The sequence below is a fragment of the Phaenicophaeus curvirostris genome, chromosome 24, assembly GCF_032191515.1.
Source record: "Phaenicophaeus curvirostris isolate KB17595 chromosome 24, BPBGC_Pcur_1.0, whole genome shotgun sequence".
Classification (NCBI taxonomy): domain Eukaryota; kingdom Metazoa; phylum Chordata; class Aves; order Cuculiformes; family Cuculidae; genus Phaenicophaeus; species Phaenicophaeus curvirostris.
The window spans coordinates 705,061-727,310 of NC_091415.1; the positions used below are offsets into that span (position 1 = coordinate 705,061).

A 22,250-nucleotide genomic window follows, 5' to 3' on the forward strand; every position below is an offset into this window, starting at 1 on the left:
ATTCTGAGCCCATGAAAAGCTGTCTCTCATCTTACACTGTATGGATAAACACATACACTTACCTGTAACAGTGAGGGGGATTTGACGTGTATGGTCTTCACCGTAGGATTGCGGTAAGCTGTGACATTGATGGCACCTTTCAGAGGTGGTGTGAATTGTTGGGATTGTTCAGCCTGGAGAAGAGAAGGCTCTGGGGAGACCTTGGAGCAGCTTCCAGTCCTGAAAATGGGCTTCAGGAAAGCTGGGGAGAGGCTTCTAACCAAGGCATGGAGTGATAGGACGAGAGGGAATGGCTTTAAATTGGAAGGGGCAAGATTAGATGTTAGGAAGAATGAGGGTGAGGAGGCCCTGGCCCAGGTTGCCTAAGGAAGTGGTGGCTGCCCCATCCCTGGAAGCGTTCAAGGACTGGCTGGATGGGGCTTTGAGCCCCCTGATATGGTAGGAGGTGGTGGAACTGGATGGGCTTTGAGGTCCCTTCCAATCCAAACCATTCTCTGGTTCTGGTTTCTGAATCCTGTATGGAGGAAGCTTGCTGTAGCCTGCTCTGTTCACTGAAATAGCACTCAAGTCCATCGGTCACGGGTCAGTTTGAATTGCCTTGTAATCTTGTCTTGATGCAGAAGGCTGTTTTGTTGTGGGTTTTTTATTTTCTCAAACTTCTGTACCTTATAAATAAAGCCCTGTGAAGTGGGACAGCCACCTATGCATTTATTTCAGGCTGGCTGAGAGGGACCACAGGTGTTGAGGTAGGAGTGCCATCCTTGCTCTCTGCTGGGCTGGGATCCAAGCTAAATACCTGAATTCATGGAGGAGTCCAGCGGGGAGCCCTACAGAAAGGCACCACCAAATCTTTCTGAGTTGCCTAACTCCTAGCAGGTAATTTTCTCAGCTTTTTCTCTGGTTGAATGTGCACCCTTGGGGCTGTGGAATCGCTGTGGTATCACGGTGGTGATTAATAGATCTGTTGTGTTCATGTAATTCCACTTCTTGCTCCACAGGGGCCCATAAGGTAACCCCCCTAATGCTTTTTAAAGGTGAACATTCTCCAGCGGTTGTGCGGGGTTATAAATGAAGCGCTGCCTCCCATGTATCATCCCAAAAGCTGCTTTCTCTCACTGTCCTCCCCTGACAGGACAGCAACAGAAAGGGGATGGGCTTGTGCTGGAGGTATGGCTGGCAGCAGGCGCTGTAATGAAAACCTTCCTGTCTCTAGAAGGGACAGTAGATCCTGAGGAAGGAGAAGTGATTGCCTAGCAGAATTGTTTCTGCTTCCAGGGAAGTTCATTTGCCACTAAGGATCAGGAGCTCTCCACTGGATCCATGCCATAGTAATGCCGTTGCAGTCCATGTGCAGCTAAGTTGCATGTGTGTTCTTTAAAGAAAAAGACAGTTGTGATGCGGGACAGATAAGCACTCGTCATTGCCATTTTCCTGAAACACAGGATTGTTCAGGTTGGAAAAGACCTTTTAAGATTTATTGTGCTGGTGGGGAGCCCCTGGCCCAGGTTGCCCAGAGCAGGGGTGGCTGCCCCGTCCCTGGAGGGGTTCCAGGCCAGATTGGATGGGGCTTGGAGCCCCTGATCCAGTGGGAGGTGTCCCTGCCCAGGGCAGGGGGTAGAACTGGATGGGCTTTGAGGTCACTTCCACCTCCGACTATTCCATGACTCTGCCATCATCCACTCCAACCATAAACCTCACACTGCCAACTCCACCACTAAACCCTGTCCCTAAATAATAAGAACTCATGTGACCTTAGAACCACAGGGATGGCAAAAGCCTCTCCTAGAGGCTGTGTGAGATGTCAGACTTGTCAAATGTTCATTTCACTCAGTGAAACTCGAGGAACTTGACAACCAGCCTTTATTTACAGACCTGATGTGAATATGTGTGTTTGTAGAACAGGGAATTACAGGATCAGGACTTTTATTGCACCTGTAGGGATCGCACAAGCACGGTTTGTTATCTTCGTATTGAAACAGCTTTCTAATGTTGGCTGATGTTAAATGAAGTGTTTGGAACCTCATACTGAAGCGCTGTTGCATGTCATTTAGATGTACTAGTCCTCTGAGCCTGACAAATGTCTGTCAGTGCACTGTTCCTGTATTCCTGCTTAGTCTGAGAGATTAATGAGTTTGGAAGAGTAACTGCCCCTTGCTCAAGGAGGAGCGTTCCAATCCAGAGTCAACCTAAGGCTCTGATGGCTCCTACCAGAAGCTGCCCAGGGAAGGGGGTGAGAGTAAGCCAAGTGTGTGCGCTTCTCGGAGCGCACTCCTGCCCCTGGGGGCCACAGAGCATCTCCTCCACAGGCAGTGACTTTGTGCAGAATAGCTTTCAAGGTCTAAAACCCTTGACTGGTGCTGTTATAATAAAACTCAAAGCATGGGTGAGGCAGTTTAGCCTAACAAATACTTCAGGGTAGCAGGGGCTGCTCAAGGCAGGTTTCGTTCATGTGGGCTTAGAAACCGCATCAGTGTTGTCCTCCAGGGAACGGGCTCTTGTAGTTATTTACCACACAGAGAACCCTTCCTTTTTGGAACCTGGGGATAGGTGTGTGCGCTCCTGGCTTTTAAGCCTGTGTAGATGTGACAACAGGACTTCCCATGCTGTTGGAAACCCCGGACAGAGGCAACGCTGACAGATTCGTAGTGGAGATGGTCACCACACAGCCCTGGAGCGGTCTTGGTCCAGGTTCCCTTCCCGCATCTCTTCTTGTTTATCCCCTGCTCTTCGTCCTGGAATTGTTGTGAGGGTGCCAAGGCTCGTAGCTCCGTGACTCTGAGCAAGGCAGGGTTTAAAGGTCGTCGTCGAGCCCATTAATAACAAGGTGCAAACGGCTGGTTTATGTGTAATGTGAAGCTTTTTACTTATTTCATTTTTGCACTTTGGGGGCTCTGTTTGCTCACGGAGCTCTTGGTGTCTGGTACCTATTTAGGCTGAGAGCAATTGGGTTCCTTCAGGCCTTCCGAGGAATGCAGCAAATTGTTCTCTGGTGTTGTAATTCTGCTGGGATAACTGGAGCTTATTTGTCTCTCTGCTTATTAAATGCATACTTGTCTCGAGGTCCTCTTTTTTTTTCTGAGAAACATTGGGTGAATCCCAAGGACCACAAGAGAGATGAAGATTCCAGGGGGAGGCGGGGGGAGTGCAGTGCCTGCACCTCTCCTCAAGCTGCATCATCTGCCGCTGGTGCCAGTGGGCTGGAGGGGTGGAGAGGGGAGCAGCCTCCCTCGGGGAGAAGGAGACGTGCGTACAGGGCTCGTGCAGGCATAAATTCACCCTGCGTGGGGATGAAACGCTGAGGGGATGTGCACCTCCCAGACCACTGATAAATGGGGTGTGTGGTTGGGAGCCACGTGTGGAGGCTCCAGAATGGGACCAGCTGTGGAGGCAGGGAGCAGATGTGCTGGATTCTGAGCAGAGGACAATGTTGGTAGTGAGTGCAGAGAGTGCTGATTGCTTCATGGTCTGCCAGCCGTGAGCAGCACCCAGCTCGCCTCGTCTTGCTGTTAACAAGGGCAGAGAGACTCCTCTGTCCTCTCTGCTGCACTCACAGCCGTACGGCTGCACAGGAGCTGTTATGATCTGCTTAGAGGTCAGACATCTCCAGAGTTCAGGTCACGTTGGCAGCAGCAATCACAGCAGGCTTCTGTGACCGCTTCTGTGGTCTGAATTCTCCCAGCCTTTGGTAAAGGTAGGCAGAGAGGAAAGGGAGCTCCGGTTCCCAGCGCTCTTGAGCCTTCTGGCTCCTTCCTCCCTCTTTTGTGCCTGCAAAGTGGGGGAGGCTCAGTGTGGCCCAGCCCTGAGCGCTGTAGGGAGAAAATGGTGACCAGGGGTGCTGCTCATGCGCTTGGAATTTTCCTCCTTTCCAGCTTCGATTGTTGCATTGTGCTTTCTGGTCAGCCCTTCGGTGAGTCTGGTCGCTGGGGAGAGCTGGAGAACACACCCGCGCTTTGCATCAGTGAGGGCGCATCCACAAAGATGAGTCTGCTTCTCCGGAGGGGACCTTCCTGCTTTGGTCATTCCTGGCCAATGGCATTTTCCTTTTATTCTGGATGCGTCAAGTTGTATAATCACACTGTCCTGTGGATGTTCTCTTAAGAACCTCTTGATTTCTTTTCTCCTTTGGGTGGTGGCCCCCATTAGTCACAGAACTGTGTGACACACAATGTGACCATCGCGTTCTCCTGCTTTGACTCATCTGCTGCGATCCCAGAGCAGGAACCCCCCTGCTGCTTCCTGGAGCTGCCCTCCCTGACTCCGCTTTGCTAATTGGGGATGGGGAAGCTCCCAAATGGACCTGGACAGGTTGTGCAAGTGTAGTCTGAGATAAATCTTTCCCTGAAAGCTGGAGCTGTACTGGAAGAACCCCCACAGAGCACTTTGTCATAGCCCAGGTACCTGAGCAAAGCCTGGTGAACAGAAAGGGCCCAAGGCAGCGACAAGCAGGTGTAGGACTGGACTGTAGCTCAGCAGCATATACACAGCATTGCCTGGATCAAAAACTGGATGGATCTCATCCCTACATCCATCCAGAGTTCCAGTGATATCACCTGGGCTGAGGCGCACTCACTTATATGTGATTTAGTAGAGAAAATACCCTGAATTTGTGTGGATTCCATGTTTCCCATGTCTTCTGCTTCCTTCTCTGTGTCCTATCAGGCTCCTTAAGAGAAGGTAATTTATTCAGAAGCTCATTAAGCAATCAATTCTGCTCCTTGTCCTCGAGTTCCGACTTTGACTGGAGGATAATTAAACGATGATCCTGCAGCAAAGGCTCCCTGCACACTGCAGGCAGATACTTCCAAGGGTCTTGCGCGAGGCCACGGCGTTCCCTGAGCCCGCAGCCTTCACAAACGTTTGGAGATGGAAAACATCTGCCGGCTGAGGATGGGTGTGCGGCGCGGGAGCCGCAGCGGGGCTGCTCTGCGCGAGGGGATGGACCAGGCTGGATTCCCTTCAGCAATGGGACGTCCTCCTGCACAGGCTCTGGGCACTCACTCTCACTAACCAGCGTCTTGCTGGTTCCCAGGCACGGAGCTTCTGCTAACTGCTTGTTAGTGAGCAAGAAGGGAATGTGGTTTTGTGTGGCCCTTTGCAGAAGAAATGCTCGCTGCCTGCTGTCCAGAGCTCGTTGGGCTGTGTCCGTGGCTGCTGCTTCTCAGCAAGGGCTGTTCCACAGGGTGCTGGAGGCAGCCAGGTGGGATCTCTTGGTGATGATACGGGAATAGAGGGCAGGAGCAATAAGCCCAGGACAACCTGTCCTCAGGAGGGAAGGGCAGGAGCTCCCCATCAGCTTCAGCTCAGGAATTGCCATGATTTATTTTTTAATTCCTACCTGGGTCAATTTAGTTTGCAGGTTCAGCTGTTGGACTTGTACATGGAGTCTGTTTGTGGGCTTTGGTGCTGTAGAACACCCCTACCCTAACAAAGCATCTTGCTTGCCCAGGCTGGGGGGAAAAGAACTGAGGAACTTTCTGGAGAGGCAAAGGATTTATCTCTAACAGAACTGCAGCTGCCCCTCCTCTTATCAGCTTCGATTTTAGCAGATAGTTTAAGTTTGGGGTGTTTAGGTTGGGGTTCTTTTTAAGGGAAAGGTTTGGAAGCCCATCTGGCCTCTCCTGTTCCACCCCGTGCTGTGTTGTCCGATGTCCCGGAGCGCTGCTGCGCACGGAGGGTTCCCCAGGGCTGCGCTCGCTGGATGCCTCGCGGGGAGCAGCAGGTAACGCCGGGGCAGGGGTTCTGTGATTCAGGAGTGTGGGGGGAAGCGCCCGGCTGGGCATGTAGAAATTCAAAACCCAAAGAAAATCAGTGTCTGATACAGGTTTATAATGAATTTTGACTTAAAATAATAAGCAGTATACACAACATACAAGTGAGGGTTACAGAGATGGTGCTGGATCTGTTGACTTCAGAACCTACCAGTGAATTCACAGACTCTGTTTGCTTTCTCTACCCCTCCGTGTACGCCAGCTCCCGTGGCCGGCCCTTCTCCCTGCGCAGTCACTCGCTTTTCAGTTCCAAGTTCCAGTTCCGTGTGTCACCTTTGCCGGGAGAAGCAGAGGCTGCTCTGGCTCCGCAGGGATTGTGCTGGGGCTGCTCCAGGGGAAGGCAGGGATCACGGAACTGATGGATTCGTGACACCCTTCCTCTGGCCTTGCAAAAAGAGTTAAAGCCAAGATGCTTTCTGCAAGAGCGGGTTATTCTGAACTAGTGTTTTTTGCTGGTGAAACTTCCCTGTCAGTTCCCCGGGGAGGTGCAGCGTCCCTCAGCCGTCGCATCCCGACGCTCGCCCCTGCCAGCACGAATCCTTGCTCCGTCCCTTTGCAGGGAGAAGGATGCGCAGTGTTGCTTCCACAGTTTAAGCAAGGCTCGCGGACTCCTCCTAGATGGGGGATGAGTTCTGCTGAGCAAACGGAGGGTCCGCAGCCCCTCCTGGGAGGTGCAGTCCTGCCTTTAGTGCTTTGCAAAATCAATTAAATAACAGCCATGCAGCCGAACTGCAGCTCCCAGAGCGCCGCGGCCCTCGGGGTCCAAACAAACGGCAAGGTGGGGGTGGCAGCGGGTTTTCTCCTCGGCGCTCCCGTCTCCTCAGGTCTGGTCCAGCCACTCGGCCCGTTTCGGTGCTTTACACGTGTGCACGTCCACAGTGTCCTCGCACTCCTTGCAGCGCACGGCGCAGCACCAGTGGAACTTGCACTCGCACTTGGTGACGCGGGTGACGCGGGTGGTGTCGTAGCCCCGGCCGCAGCACATCACCTCACAGCCGTCCGTCCCACGGGACACCTTGCTGCACACGCGGCCGGCCGTGCCCAGCGAGCCTGGAGAAGGGAGAGAGAGAGGGGTCAGGGTGCTGCTCCTCCTCCATCACCCTCCAATGCGCCCTCCACCCTGCCCGGCAGCCGCTGGCGTCTGCCCCATCCTCTGTGGGAAGAGGTGCGGGAGCCCGTGCTTCACTTTAAAGCCCCTCGCTGCAAGAAGGACATTGAGGGGCTGGAGCGCGTCCAGAGAAAGGAATGGAGCTGGGGAAGGGGCTGGAGAACAGGGATTCTGGGAGCAGCTGAGGGACCTGGGGCTGTTTAGCCTGGAGAAGAGGAGGCTGAGGGGAGACCTCATCGCTCTCTGCAGCTCCCGGAAAGGAGGTTGTGGTGAGGGGGTTGCGGGGCTCTTGTCCCAGGTGACAAGAGGAGGATGAGAGGAAATGGCCTAAAGTTGCATCAGGGGAGGTTCAGAGTGCATATTGGGAACAATTTCTTTATGGAAAGAGTGGTGAAGCGCTGGCAGAGGCTAAGGGCTCACCTGAAGTGAGCGAGCCACCTTCCCCACTGAGCCCCACGGCCACTGCGAGCTCCTCGCAGCAGGGATGCTCCAGCTTGGGAACCATTGATCTCTGCAGGAGCCGAGCAGCCCTGACGCCGCTTCCCTGCTCTCCTCCCAGCCCGGGGCTGCGCTCAGAGGAGAGCCCGGCAGCCTGCGGTGCAGAACAGGCTCTTTATTGCCTGTTTCAGAGAGTCTGCTCTGCGGGAGGAAAGCTCCGAGGCAACACTGCGCTGCACTCATTACAGGAGCCCTGATGGGTTTGGATCTTCGGTGTGAAACCTGGAGATTTTGGGTAAACCCAGGCCTGTCTGCACAGGCGTGAGGTGCTATGGGGCTCCCGACACCTGCCGAGGGCCTGGGTGAGAGCACAAACTCCCTCCAGGTTTGGTTGAGGGGGGTGATGTCCCAAAGCAGCCTCTGGAAGGGAGGAATCAGAGCTTTTGGGTGATGCCTGAAGCCTGGGTTTTTACCTGCCGACTTGTCCATCACGCAGTAATCAGGTGAGTTCTCAAAATACACCAGATCTGTCTTTGTCGGCTTCCTGAAGTTCTTGTTGGCCACCGTGAAGCCAGTGCCGTCCTGGTTCATGGTCACCTGGATGGCCCCGTTGTATTTCTTCCGCAGGTAATCCCCCGTCTTCCGGAAATCCGACATTGCCAGCCAGCACGTCCTCAGCGTGCAGGAGCCGCTGACCCCGTGGCATTTGCACTCCAGCTTCAGGAACCGCTTCACAGCCTGCGGGAAGAGGGGTGCCGTTAGGACCGGGGTCACCCCGGGCACCGCGACTGGGTCTGATGTCCCTGGTGCAGCTTCAGGGTCAAGCTGTCCCGGCTGGGATCCTGGTTGGAGAGGGGGCTGCGTACGGAGGATGCGATCCCACGGCCACGGGGAATCAGCGAGGACGTGTGGGGGCAACGGTGAGACCAGGCTGCTCCCTGGGTGGAGCGTGCAGGGGGCACTGGGGAGGTGGAGGGGCACTGGGGAGCACTGGGAAGGCAGGGGGACACCGGGAAGGTGGCGGGGCACTGGGGAGCACTGGGAAGGCAGGCAGGGCAGCGTCCCATCTGTCTGCAGCAGGACCTGTTCTCCACAGACACCCAGGGTCCTGCTCCCTTTCCCGAGCTGCTCCCACTGCCCGTTCCCTGTGGAACACCCCAGCGGGGCGGCTGTGGGGCTGCACTCACCATCCTCCCGCAGCGGTTGTTGTGCAGGTTCATCAGCGCTCGGGCGTCCTTCACTTTCTTCTCCTTGGCGTCCACGAAGGCTTTGGCGAAGCGGATCCCGTAGTTGATGTTGTCGCTGCAGCCGCCCCAGTCGAACTCCCCGCGCTCGTCCTTGGCGCGGCCCCTCTTGAGCGGGTCGCAGCCGCACGCCTTCAGGTCCCCCTGGCTGCACGCCCGCGTGATGGCGTAGACCACGCCGGCCGAGGAGATGGCGTAGACGAACGCGGCCTCCCTGCTGCCTGCCAGGAGAAACGGGGATGGGGATGAGCGTGCCGGGCAGCCCCAGGAACCAGCAGCCCAGCAAGGAGCAGGGCGAGCGTGGAGCAAAACCATCCCACACACAGGTAAGTCAAGTCCTGACATCTCTGCTGCCACCAAGTCCAGCCTTGTCTTCCCTGGCACCTTTTGGAGTAGAGGGGACTAGGAAGACATTCATTACTGTGAGGGTGGGGAGACCCTGGAACAGGTTGCCCAGAGCCGTGGTGGCTGCCCCATCCCTGGAGGGGTTCAAGGCCAGGCTGGATGGGGCTTGGAGCCCCTGATCCAGTGGGAGGTGTCCCTGCACGTTGCAGGGGTGGGACTGGATGGGCTTTGGGGTCCCTTCCAGCCCAAACCATCCTGTGATTCTGTGCTCAGACCCCTTGCTGACCCAGGAGCCGTCTGGGAGCTGAGGCTGCAGGAGCCTTCGGCCGGGGCTCCCTTCCCGTGGGGCGATGCCGAGCGCGGGAGCTGTTGGCGGCTCTGGCTGGGCTCGGCGTGCCCTGCGCGGCACAGCTTGCCGCCTGCTATTCTATGTCTCTGGTTCAAGTTCGCAGCTGCTTTTATAATGCTGTAAAAGAAGCTGCAAATCAAAACCATGTTCGTCTTCATTTTGAGAGCCTTTGAAAGCAACTTCAAAGGCAGTAGAGCTCTCTTTGGGCCCCGCAGGATGGGGCTGTGGTGAAGGAGCTTTCATCATTCCCCATCTTTTGCCAGGGGAGGCTGCAGGCAGGAGCGAAGGTGCCGTCGCAGGCGTGGAGAGGCTCAGACCGGGCAGGCTGCAGCACAGCGGGGTGACGGCTGCATCCCGGCTCCCACAGCCCCTTTCCCTCTCCAGGGTCTGCCTTGCAGGCTCTGCTGCTCATCCACCCCCTCCTCCTCCAGCCAGGATGAAGCCCCCAGCTCCCTCCCCGGGCGCCCACATGTCCTCCATATGAGCTGCTCCTGGGGAGTGGGAAGGCTCTTCCCAGACGCCTTTGATTTGAGGCCGCATGGCTGGAAGAACCCGGCACGCCACGGGCGCAGCAGCATCTGTCCCGCACTGCCAGGGCTCCCGGGGTCCGCTCGCTGCCAGAACCCTCCCTGGGGTGGCTGGAGCCCACGATGCTGCTCCTGCTCTGGAACCATCCCTGTCCCCGTGTCTGTCACACCTTCCCTCTCCATTCCTTGGTGACATCCCTGCTGGTGTCCCGTCCATCCCTCACCTGGAGCGGGCAGGGTCTGTGCCCTCGGCAGGGCTGGTGTCTGCCTCGTGGCCGTGGTTCTCCCGCACCTCGGAGCCCGAAGCAAGGAGCGGAGCCTCCGCTCTGCCTCTGCCTCCCTTGCCATGCGAGGGAACAGCCAGTTCCCACGTGAATCCCTGAGTCTTGGCCAACCCTGCTCTCCAAATATTTATGTATCCCATTACTGTTTACATAGGAGCCTGCTCTCCCGAGGTGTCTCCTCCTTCCCGCTGCTCCCCCGTACTCCCCCTGCTCCCTCTCCTCCGGAGCAGCTATTCCGAAGGCCGCGCTGCGCTCCCATTACTGCTTGATTAATTTACAGGGAAGGGCAAAGCTCTCCTCGGGGAGCAACCCCAGCCTGGCGAGCGCGGAGACGAGGCACGTGGCGGTGGGGAAGGGCTGGGGCAGAACCTACTTCTCAGCATGACCCGTCCGAAGACGGTGTGGTCGCGGTCCAGGGTGCTGCAATTCCAGCGGTGGTGGCGGAACTGGTGCTGGCACTCGCGGATCCACTCCTTGGCTCCCTCGCCGACCGACTGCATGATGTCGGGGTACCGCTGGCACAGCTGCCGCTGCTTGTTCACCAGCCCGGGGATGTTGTCGCAGATCACCCTCGCGCCCAGCGCCCCGATGTACCTGTGGGGGAGAGCGGCACCGTGTTACCAGCTGCCCGCGGAGGGGGAGGCGCAGGGTGCTGCCTCCTTGGCTCCTAACCCTGCGGCTGGGGGTCTTATTCAAAGCCCAGCATCCCCCTGCAGCCGCGTGCCCTCCCTGCAGCGTCGCCGTGCCGCGTGCCATGGTTGGGACGGGCAGGACACGGGGCCAGGGCGCTGCTGAGCCATCACAGCCCCTGGGCTTTGCTCTTTGTGTTAAAATAATCCCGAGCTGCAGCAGCCCAGGGCAGGCGATGCTCTGCTCTGTGCGTGCGTCACTGCCCCCGCGGAGCCCGTCTGCCCCAGGAGGTGCCACCTCTGGATGCTGCACGTCATGGGGATTGCGCCCCTGAGAGCTCCTGGGCTGGCAGCGGAGGAACGTGCTTATGTCCTAAACCTCCCTCTCGCCCTCTTCCCTGCATCCCAGCCTGGTCCTGCTGAGCACGGCAGGATGGAGCCCAGCAGCATCTCCTGCCTGCACGCTGCTCCCCGGCACTGGCATCCGCACGATGCTCGGGTCAGGGAGGAAGAGAGGAGCAGGCTTCCCCTCTCATTGCTGCTGTCCTCGTTCTCACTGTTATCCCCTGGATGCCGACTCCTCTCTGTGCATCTCTTGCATGTTTATGATCATGCCCTGAAGGTGGATAACAGGGAGAACCACGCTCTGTCCCTTGTCCTGCCTGCATCCCGGTCCTCTCCCTGCATCCCATTCCACTCCCTGCAGCGCTGAGGACAGAGTGGGAGCTGGGAGCCAGGACTGTGCCAACAACAGCCTGGTAGAGCCTGGCTGAGCCCCGCGGGCAGCGTTCCAGAGGCGCAGGGGAGGGATGCCCAGCTCTGCCCCGCAGCCTCGCACCCAACGTGGAAATTTCCATCCCGGTCAGCCCCAGCCAGGCAGCGGCTGCTTGTGCCGGAGGATGCTGTTTGCCACGGAGCGCGGAGCTGAGATTCTGGCTGGAAGGGATGAGGTTTGGGTGGAATTCAAGTTTTTCAACCCCCCCAGACTGGAAGTCAGAACTTTCCTTTAATAATAATAAAAGCAATGAGCCCGGGCAGTATTTCATTGTCTCTGGCCACGTTCTATCACTTCTATTGGCCCCAGAGAGAGCTCACAGGCTCAGGAAAGCCCTGAGAGCATGGAAAGCAGTGGGATTTGTTCCCTTTTTTATAAGTATTTTGTTTAGAAGCTGGCAGAGGCGCAAGGTCATCTCAGGCTGGAACGGAGGAGAATAAACCCGGCTCCCTGCGGCTTTGTGAGCCCCAGCTCTGAGGGGCATGAGCATTATTGTCACAGCCTGGCTCATCAGCCTTTCATCCTGCAGCGGGGGAATGAGGGAGATGGTGGATGCTGTTCAGAAAAGAAAAGCCAACAGGAGCTCATCGAGCAATGCCGACTGCGAGTGTTTTAGTTGCCTCGCTCGTGCTGGGCCGTGAGCAGCATCCCAGCAGCTGGATGATGGCACTGGCTGCAGAGACCCCGTAGGGAAGTGTGACCAGGAGCCCTGGCTCTGAATTCGCTCTGCCCAGCCTGTTTGGTCCCAGTGAGGATGGGAACGGCCGCCGTGTCCCCAGAAAAACTGTTGAGAGCTGGGATGGGGCTGCTGAGAGGACAGAGGCTCCAGCAGCAGCCAGAGCTCCTCTGCACTGGGGGGAAGAGATGCAGGGAAAGGTGGAAAAGGTAAAACCTTCTAATGGCCCCGGTGGTGCTGAGCTGTGGCGCTGATCCTGAGGAGCAGCGTGGGCTGGTTTGGAGAGAGGAGCTGGCAGATAAAGCACCAACAGCATCCCTAGGGAGGCTGGGATCAAGGGAAGCCCTCCAGACAAGATAAACACCAGGCACTCCCCTTTTCACACTGTGAGCTAATTACTTCTCGTTAATTCTCCTGCCAGATACCCAGATCAGAGCAAACATTATCAGCGAGGGAAAGTGGAAGGAGAGAGCAGGGTGAAGGGCACCGACCGCCAAGGGAGCGCCTTGCCGTGCCGGCTCCCGGACCCTCAACGGGGTCGGTGCCTGCGTCTCCAAACAAGCGGTGCGATCGCTGCCGTGCCTCCTCCACCCGAGATCAGGTACCACAACCCACCCCACGACTGATGGGGAAGTGCCACGGCGCAACAAGGGGGAAAAACGTGCCTTGGAAAGGCTGCGGTGATCCCAGTGGGACCACAATCTTCCACTTGGTGAGAGATGGCCCCGTTGGGTTCCGTTGCTCCAAAAGGGAGCGAGGTGGGGAACAGCAGAAAATTCTGCCAAGCCGAACTTTGGGAGGGGAAAAATCTCAAACATTTGTTTTGGATTGGTTAGAACATCCCTTCTGATTGTATTTCTATGACATTTTAGAAGCCCTGACACAGGGAAGACAATGGCTATTCCGAGAAATCCCCCGCTGCCTTATCAGAACTTCATTTTTAACAAATGAAGCCGTGCTGGAAGTGGCAGATCTCTGTGAATTGCTGGGCTCTTGGGGAAACTGCATTTTTGCAGCAGAAAAAAGAAGTAAACCCAAGACTTGGGTTTGGAAAAATCCATGAGAGGGAAGCACTCGTGATGCTGAAGGCAGCTCAGACCTGGGCTGCTGAGAGGTCTGGAGAGGCAGGAGCAACCTATGAGAGCCCAGCACCCTGCAGCCCGGAGGAGCTGGGAGAGAGGGACTGAATAATGAAGGGCATGTGGGGATAATGATCCTCCACCCTGTGGAATAGGGTTCATGGGCTGCTGCCTCCTCTCAGCTTCTCTCTCTGTGCCCGCTGAGCTCCTGCATCGCCTCCCTCCTAAGCGCAGGAGAGCTCAGCCCAGCCAGAGGGGCTGGTGATCCTGCCTGGGCTTTGGGGTCCCTCCCAAGCCACGAATCTATGAAATGCGGAGCTGCCACCGTGGCTCTGGATCTTCCCCATTTGCTGCATGGAGCGACTGAGCAGCAGCAGAGACTGGAGATGGAGCGTTACAAAGGCAGGTGCTTTCAGAGCTTCTGAGGAGATGGAGGTGAAAGGCTCCTCACTCCCTGCCAGCCTTCCTCCTCTCTTCAAGCCAACCTCTTGCGCGGCCGCATCCACCGGAGCTGCAGGAGCGAGCTCGTCCTCAGCATCGCCGGCTGCTCCAAAGCGCTGGGGGAACAGGAGGCAACTCTCACATGTTGGCTCCCAGTTGTTTTTCTTGTTCTAAGAGCCTGCTGACTTCGACTCTTGTAAACAAGCAGAAACCCAAATTGCTTCTAAGATAAACATGCAAATCAGAGGCAGACACATCTATTTACTTGGCAGCGCGCAGGCTGTGCTGACCCCCCTCTGCCGCTCGCCTCCGTGCTGGATGTGTCCCGCTCCCGCGCTTCCCGCAGGGCTGGCAGCCTCCTCTGGGCGCTCCTGCCGAGCCCCGTGGCCTGTGCCATGGCTCTGCCAAGGCTGAGCAGCTTCTCTGTCCACAGCAGCTCTGCTCCCTGCGGGTTAGGAGGGGATCCCTGCGGTCCTACGTGGGCTGCGAGTTCCTGGGATCCCCTGCATCTTGTCCCAAGGATCCGATCCCAGCATATCCTCACTCTCTCTCCATCTTCACCGTGCTGGAATATTAATCTGGATCAATAAACTGTGCTTTTGGCACTGACAGCACCTGCAGCTTCCCAGTTGCCAAGCTCTTTAACAGGAAAGCCCAAAGTGCTTGGGAAAAGAACCGTCTGCCAGGTGCAGCGGTGAGGGACCAGGAGCACGGCCAGAGCCCGAGGCTCCAGGCGGATGGGAGCTCCTGGTGAGGGTGGGGAGGCCCTGGAACAGGTTCCCCATCCCTGGAGGGGTTCAAGGCCAGGTTGGATGGGGCTTGGAGCCCCTGATCCCATGGGAGGTGTCCCTGCCCAGGGCAGGGGTGGGACTGGATGGGCTTTGGGGTCCCTTCCAACCCAAACTATCCCATGGTTCTATGAAGATGCTGCAAAAAGGAATTAACTTCCCTTTAGAAGTAACCAGCCCCTGCAATGAAGACCTGGGTTGCTAAACCCCTCCTGGCTGACCCAGTGCTTTGGGGGAGCAGCCCTCCAGTCCTGAAGAGGCAACGGCAGCGAAGCCCAGTGTGGATCCAGCTCCGGCTACCCCCAGCCACCTGCAGAGCAGCTTTTCTCCAGGACTCGGTAAGTCTGCGCGGCAGAGGTGATGCCTCCTATCCTCACCGTGTGCTCGGCTGCCGCTTGCTTTGGGTAGGGCTGGAACAAGTGTCGCAAGGCAACACCAGCTGTTGTGGGGCTGTGGTTGTTGTGCTGGGCAGGGAAAGCTCTGGGTGTCCTCCTGGTGCCAGCCCAGGGCTTGTTGCGTGGTGTCGGTCTCTGCTCCGGCATGCGGTGTGGGGCTCTCAGACGGGGGGTCCCCAAATAGTGGCTCCTTTCTCCTCTATCAACCGTGAGCCCTGGCTCGGCACAACTGCTGCCAGGGAGATCCAGGACCAGGAGGGACCTCGCTGGGGTCGTGTCCTGACCTTGCCAGCAGAGAGTGGGTGGAAAATGTCCCTTGGAAAATGAGGTTCTGAAGAAAGGGAGGCATTCTGTGGGAATGGGGAAAATTAAGTGGAACTGGAATTTACTCATGTTCCATAATGCCAAGGCGTCGCTCAGGAGTATCCTTGTGCACTAATTCAGTTTCTAACGAATGTTACACCAGACACTGCTGGATTTAATGTTTCATTTTAATCTACTTTCTATGGCATTGGCTTTATGAGCATTGCTTTACTTCAGAAGGGAAATGTTTGGAATTGCTGCTCTCAGGCGAATCTCAAATGTTAATGCTTTGCGCTCTGCTTTACAACCAAACCGGCTGCAGAAACGTTGGATGTTCCCAGCGCGGGGAAATCAGGGTTGTGCCAATGCCATGACAGGCACCATCTCAGACTGATGCAAAATGAGCTTAACTGAATTATGGAGGTTAGCTGTGTGCTAGGAGGAGGGTGCCCGTTCACGCCAGCAGCTCTGGAGGTGCCGGGAGCCAAACCGAGGGGGTGGGAAAGCTCTGCTGGGGCAGCTCCGGGCGCCCTTGGCCGCTCCCCATGCGTCGATGCAGAGAGAGTTTGTGGCAGGTTCAGAAGCCTCCTTTCTGCAGCTTCTCTCTTCCCGAGGATCTCAAAGACTTGATGCAGTTTGTAACTCCTCGGTGGGTGGCAGAGCAGGAACAGGAATGCGGGAGATGATGCAGCAGCTGGGGGGCAGGAGGTGCTTTGGCCAGAGAAGCATCATGAACCCCATCAGCTCCATGGCTTCCAAACCATCAAGAGATGCTGCTATGACCAAGCTGGGTCTTGGAACAGGCTCTGACATCCCATCTGACAGGTCTTCAGCATGAGAACTTGCCATTAAGCGCAGGATGCTCTCAGTGTGGTTAAGACAGCTTGGGCAGCCTAAATCCCTGGACCCTTGGCCACATCAGCTGCTCCCGGGGGTTCTGAGCAGGGTCTCTCATTTTCTGCTGTCAGCGAGGAGGTGCAGGCAGCCTCACACTGTGCGGTGACATGCAAAGCATGAGATGAGAGCGTGGTCTGTCTTCTTGGTGGTATCAGAGGCTGTTGGAGCCCTTCCTCTGGGAAAACCGGCCCACCTCGCCATTGCTATCGTAACCACTTTGAAAGACCAGATGGGGAGCCAAGCTATCTTGGCTTCTGTTCTCTTCCCATCCCACAGAGTCAACACAAAATCCGTATGTTGGTGGGAGGCTGGAAAGCCCTAGGCAGCTATTGGAGACACCTCGTTCAGATAGGATCAACTCCAACATCCCTGCCTCCTTGTCTGATAAAGAGCAAATTCCAGCGTGCCTGGCAGCATTTCACCTCTCCAAGTTCTTCGCATACTTCCCAAGGATGCTGCACTTTCCTTCCTCCGCTCTCCCTGGCTCTGGGCAGACAATTTATAGCCAGCTGTGAGGCACTTTGGGTTGCAAGGTGCTACAGACATTTGAGATATTATTTTATTACTATATTACTATAAACCCCGAGTATTTTATTAAGCTCCACTGGGAACGGGGCCATCCTGGCCTGCTGGAATTGTTAACGCCTTGGAATGATTAATAGTCCTAATTTCCTCACTTAGAACCCCTACTCTGCATGTTGAGAGTGTTAGTCTCACTTGAATAATTTCTGATGTCATAATGCTGAGCCACTACCAGTGCCATTCAAGGCACAGATTTTTCGTTTGCTGCACTGTGATATTTTAGTTTTTCCCGTGTGCCACCCTTTCCCCAGCCTTTGGTTCTGTGTCAGGGTCCCCTCCCTGCAGTTTTCGTGCAGCCGGTGGGATGCGGTTTCTATGGGAAGCACTGAAATGTCCAGGAACGCTGCAGTCCTGGAGAGCTGGACCCAAAATTCACTCCCTAGGCTGGCGTGGGAGAGCTTGCTGTTGGCATCTTGTATCAAGAGTGACCTGGAAATCCAAAGCTGTTCTGCTTGCTGGGGTATAAAGGCAGGATCTAGGGTGTGCAGGTGAGGAACAAAGCCCCTGAGTGCACAGGCTGTAAAAGCACAAGGTGGAAAGGGCTGTGGTGCCTCTGCAGCAGTGGAGAGACCGTTGCTCAGCGCTGGCTGGAAGATGTTCCTCACAGGCGTTGGCAGTGTATGGATGTGATACAAACTGTTCAGCAAAAAAAATGCTTAAAGGGTCATTTTTTCTCCTCCGGGATGTCCAAGCGCTTTGCTTACGAGGCTACTAGACAGTCTGTGCAGTGCTGTAGGACGGGTGACTCTTCTCTTGTCTGTGATACATCTTGTGTGCTGTGTGCGAGCTGCTCGGAGCAGAGGTTCCTGCAGGACCCATCCCAGCCCTCGCGAGGGGCTGCAGGCGCTGCTGAAATCGCTGTCAGCGATATAAAAGCTAATGAGTTTGGAAGAGCAGAAGGATTTTTTTCTTCTGCACTTCCTTGCAAGAAAGATTTCCTATAGGTGAAAGTGACCCTAATGAAAAATGAACTAAGAAACACAATTAGAATGATGATAACGGCACAGAGCGACTGAGAGAACCCATCTGCTCGCTACGCCCCAGCTTACCAGGGCTGCCGCGAAGGCGCAGGGTTCACTCTCCATCACTCTGACGTTACTTTAAAACTGATTTTTCAAAGCGCGGCTGCCTGGAGAGCCCGAGCTGCGGAGCTTTGAGGATAAAGGCTTCCTGGTCGCAGACCTCTGGCTTTTATGGCCTTGCGGAGCGCTGCGAACAAGAAGCACACAGCCGGGGCGAACCCACGCAGACCCCTGTGAGATGCGCTGGGGCCGGGAGAGGGTGGACCATGAGCAAACGGTTCATCGGGAGCTGCGGACACGCGGCCCTTGGAGCTGCGGGAGCTGCCAGACCCTCTGCCAGCGAAGCCCTGCAGGATTGTCCGTCTGAGACTGGCACGGAGAGGGAGGCGGCACCCCCGCACGCCCCAAAGAGTTACACGGACGGGATTTACACCGTCGGCCCGCAGAGCTCCTCCAGGCAGCTGTCTTTGCCCTGGCTCGATTTCAAGCATTCCTGTTGATGCTATTTCCCCTCCCACACACCTCAGTGTGATGCCTGGCGAAACGAGCCCCTCTCCTCCATCCTCACCCACACGCTGGTGTCCCTGGGAGGAGCGGCTGCGGGAGCACTGCTCCCTCCTGCCTGAGGTGGTGGGAACGTCCCCTTCTCCACCTGCCATCAGGGTGTCCTTGGAGAGCCCTTGGGAAGACCTTGATACCAGATCCCATGTTGCTTTAGCATGGAGGGTGCGACCAACGCTCCCGCTTCACCATTTGTCCTTGGTGTGTTCTCCCTGCCCGTGATCACAGAGCTTTTCTGCGGCAGCTGGAGCGTGGTGGCTGCTCAGAGCATCCCTAAGAGCGCCCATCCAGCATCGTGCCTGGGACGCAGCAGCTCCCCACAGTCTCTTGTCACCCGCCGATGCCTGGAGGAGCCCCACGTGGCCACCAGACTCCTGTGCGCTCCCCGACGCGCACCCAGGCCTGCGTTCGGCTTCCTTCCACGGGTTTGTTTTATCTCTTTGGGAGCCTGATGCCTCCCATCTGTTCTGATGCCAGATGAAATTAAATATTTGTAGTTTCCAAGGGCTGTGGTTAGCAATAAGCAAGTTGGCTAGCGCCGGTTCGGTGGGCTGGGGGCTCAGGCGGGCGCTGAGCGAGGGTGGGGTGCGCGCCCGGCGCTGTGTACATTCCTCTCCAACCAAACCTTCGCTTCGAGGTGGATTTTCCACACCAGAGCAGCCGGCGGGGCTCTCGATCGCCAGTAAACTCTACTTAGTTATTTGCACCGAGTTTGTTTATCGCACAGTTTGTGTTTATCGGCAACGTTTGTCTCATCTTCCAAATCTTTCGGATGGAATTTCGGAGGCCGCTCTTGGGGCCCCGTGTCCTCTCGCTGTGGGCGTGGGGCACAGAGAGGCACTGTCCCTCGGACCCCGCTGTCCCTCGGACCCCAGCACTGGGGTGTAAATGGGATTTAGGGATTTCCCCATTGCATTTCTCCTTAATTTCTATCTGGGTTTCAGTCGGTATTTTGTTGCTATGGAACGCTCTATAGTTTGGGAGCTCTATAGTGGCTGCATGGGTGCTGCTCCCCACAGCCCTGGTGGCCCCGGAGCCCGGGCAGTGGCCACACCAGCTCCTCCAGCACCAGCCCATCCCCTGTGCTGGTGCAAACGAGCACCGTCACCCCCACTCATGCACCCACGGACGCTTTTCCAAGCACCAAAGTTCACCAATTCCTGGCATTTCTGGGAGGCGGCGCGGGCCACGCCTGACGTCACCCAAAAATTAAGAATTTGCTGTTGTTTAGAAGAAACATTTGGTTGATATTTCCTTTCCATGTACCGCGATCAGAACTGACCCGGCTTCTTGTATTAATCTACTTTAAAAGCCAGCTCTGAAAATGAGAAGCATTTCCTCTATTTCCACAAGTTTATTGTGTGTGAATCCCTGCAAGAATTTGGCAACGCTAACAAAAATAAGGAGCGATGATGCACCACCCAGTGCATTTACTGTAATATCAGTAGTGCTAAAGATGTGCTTGGAAACCTATGTAAATCACTGAATAAATTTTTCCCAAACCACAGCTGGTTGAAACCGCTTTCAGTAAAACCCGATTTCATCTAAACACGCTGTTTTATCACAACTGACACGTCCAGCAGAGCAGCCCCTGCCTCAGCGGCGCCTTCTCTAAGGGATGTTCTGCTCTACAGGAGAGGAAGCACGGTTGAAAATGAGAACTTTAGAGTTTAACGTCTCCGGTTTGTGATTTGTTTTGTTAAGTCACGGACTTGGGGACCGATTCTGCCTGCTGAGGGGGCTCAGGGACGCGTGCCCGGCCGCCCCAGGGCTGAGGAGCCGCCCGGGGAGCGCTGCCCGCTCCTGCCCCTGCCACCCCCCGGATGCCCCCGCGCTCCCGCACACCAGGACACAAACTGCTGTGGGAGCTAAATCGAGCGTCCTCCAAATAAGCCGCAGCCACCGAGGCTTAAAATGCGGCCGGTTTTCCTGCCGCGTGTTGGGAAGAGACGTGCGCCTGGAATGAGGACGGAGGCTGCGGCGGGGTCACCGTGGGGAGAAGCGGGGTACAACGGCGAGGAAAACGGGTGGTTTTCACTCCTCCTAAAGAAGGAATTTTTACGCTCCAGCCAGCAGCCCAGTCTGATAGCAGAGCTGCCCAGCGCTGGGCAGAGGATGCTGTGGCTGCTTCGTTCCTCGGCTTTTCCAGCTCCTTCACCCCACGCACCCACTCTAACGAGCCTTCTCGGTAATGAAGTGAATTAATCCCACTTCGCTGCTGCCCTGAGGCTCTCCCTTGCCTTCTCCAGCTGTTAGCACGGCACCCACATCACTTCCCACACCGACTCCATCCTGTCCTCACCTGCCCCGGAGCTTGGGGGCAGATCTGTGGCTGGAACCCAGGCCAGTGCCGGCACCGACCTGATGCCGATAGTGACTCAGTTTCTCACCGGGGGCTGACCTGGCAGCAGCAGCTCTGTGGGCACCGTCAGAAATGGCTCTGCTTTTGCTTGTTTGCATTATGCGTCCCCCAACGCCCGTGCTGCCCTTCGGGAAAGACTTTTCCTCGCACGATCCACCTCTTGTGCCTGGCTCCAGCCCACTGGGCTCCTTCCCACCCTCCCAGCTTTCCCCTTCGCCTTCCCCACCCTGGAATCGCTCTCCGAGCGATGCCAGCGTGGCTACGGCTGCCACATGCAGTGCTCTTAAACACCAGGAATACCTGTGCTATCGGCACCACTGTGAAGGGCTCCCGAGTTAAGGAATTCCAGAATCCACCGCTCTCTTTTAATGGCAGATGGGTTGAATTTGATTAAGTTCGGCTTCGTCCACCGCAATGTGCTAATGATGATGAGATTGGCGTGGAAAACAGTGTTTTCCACTAGATTAGAGGGTGGAGGACACTGAGAGCGTTCCTGCCACAAACAGTTTTTCCCCCAGAATTACTGAACTGCCGCAGCAGCCTGGAAAACTTCACTCTCCTTGTTTTCCTAATTACTCTTATTCTGCATATATGAATTTCCATTGTTACAGGAATTGGGATAAGGAGGAGATTAATTTCAGGAAGGCTGGTATTTTCCACAGCATCATTTTGGTCTGTTGCAGCTCGTATCCGAACGAGGGAGAGCAGCAACTTGCCGGCTTGTGAGGAGCTGGAACACAAATGCACGGCAGTCCGAAGGGATCTGGGAGCTCTGGATCGCAGAGTGTGGATCAGGGGAGCTCCAAACCCTACCGAGGGGCTAATCCTGCTCCTGGCCACTGCCCGGGGTGGGATGGAGGGGGAAATCACAGCATGTGGAGCTCGGCTCCTCGGAACCGGGGGTGAACTGGTGGTGATGGCACTTTTGGGTGCTGGGGGAGCTGCACCCTGGGAGAGCCCTGGGGCAGGATTGGGGGTGTGGATGGTCCCCCCTCCACCTGCTCTCCCTGGAGCTGCTGCTGGAGCCGGGGGGAGCCCTGAGCCCATCCTGCCGGGACCAGGACCAGGAGTGGGGTCAGGATCAGCGCACACATCGGGCTGCGGCTGGGCATCCCCCTCCAGCCTGGGCATCTTCCATCCATCCCAGGCATCCCCCTGCATCCCCCTGCATCCTGGGCATCCCCCTGCATCCTGGGCATGTCCCACCCATCCCGGGCATCCTCCTGCATCCCGGGCATCCCCCCCCGTCCCAGCCGGTCCCGGGAGGACTCACCACCACGAGCAGTCGGCGCGGGGCGTCAGGGCGAGCAGGAGGAGGACGAGGGGCAGGCAGAGCCGCGGGGCTCCGCACTCCGCGCTGCCGGGGACCACGGCGATCCCAGGAGTCGCTTCCAGGCGGTTTGTGCTGAGCATAGCTCCCCGCGGCCGGTCCCAGGCGGAGAGAGGAGCTGGGGGGGCGGCTCCTGCCCGTCACGGACCCGCAGCTCGGAGCTCGGAGACCCCCGCCCGGGACCCCGCGGCTGCGCGCATCCTGGGGGCGAGCCCGGGGGGGGGGGTCCTGGAGGGGCTCTCTTGTCCGGGGGGGTCCGCAAAGGGGGTCCCGAGCCGGGGAGAGGTGTCCTGGAGAGGGTCTTTTCTCCGGGGGGGTCTCCAAAGGGGGTCCCGAGCCAGGGAAGC

General features: G+C 56.7%; 1 protein-coding gene across 2 annotated transcripts; it reads right to left on the minus strand.

The window, feature by feature from the left end:
* Positions 1 to 5,809: 5,809 nt before the first annotated feature.
* Positions 5,810 to 22,001, minus strand: WNT2B (Wnt family member 2B). Of its 2 annotated transcripts, none has more exons than XM_069875868.1 (5): positions 21,847 to 22,001; positions 10,437 to 10,657; positions 8,502 to 8,779; positions 7,788 to 8,052; positions 5,810 to 6,818 (listed from the first exon to the last, which is right to left on the minus strand). In XM_069875868.1, the coding sequence occupies exons 1-5, from the start codon at positions 21,984 to 21,986 to the stop codon at positions 6,589 to 6,591; spliced, it is 1,134 nt and encodes a 377-aa protein (XP_069731969.1). In that variant the 5' UTR covers positions 21,987 to 22,001; the 3' UTR covers positions 5,810 to 6,588. The 2 variants fall into 2 exon arrangements, with proteins under 2 accessions (XP_069731969.1, XP_069731970.1); XM_069875869.1 differs by lacking the exon at positions 21,847 to 22,001 and adding an exon at positions 14,673 to 14,774.
* Between the last annotated feature and the right edge of the window lie 249 nt (positions 22,002 to 22,250).

Bases quoted from the DNA above. Each gene is read 5' to 3' on its own strand.
- WNT2B (XM_069875868.1), bottom strand. From the start codon at position 21,986: ATGCTCAGCACAAACCGCCTGGAAGCGACTCCTGGGATCGCCGTGGTC. The intron at 8,780-10,436 runs GTAGGTTCTGCC...TTCTCCTGGCAG, and splicing joins CGGACGGGTCATGCTGAGAA to GCAGCAGGGAGGCCGCGTTC. The intron at 8,053-8,501 runs GTGAGTGCAGCC...CTCTTCCCGCAG, and splicing joins ACAACCGCTGCGGGAGGATG to GCTGTGAAGCGGTTCCTGAA.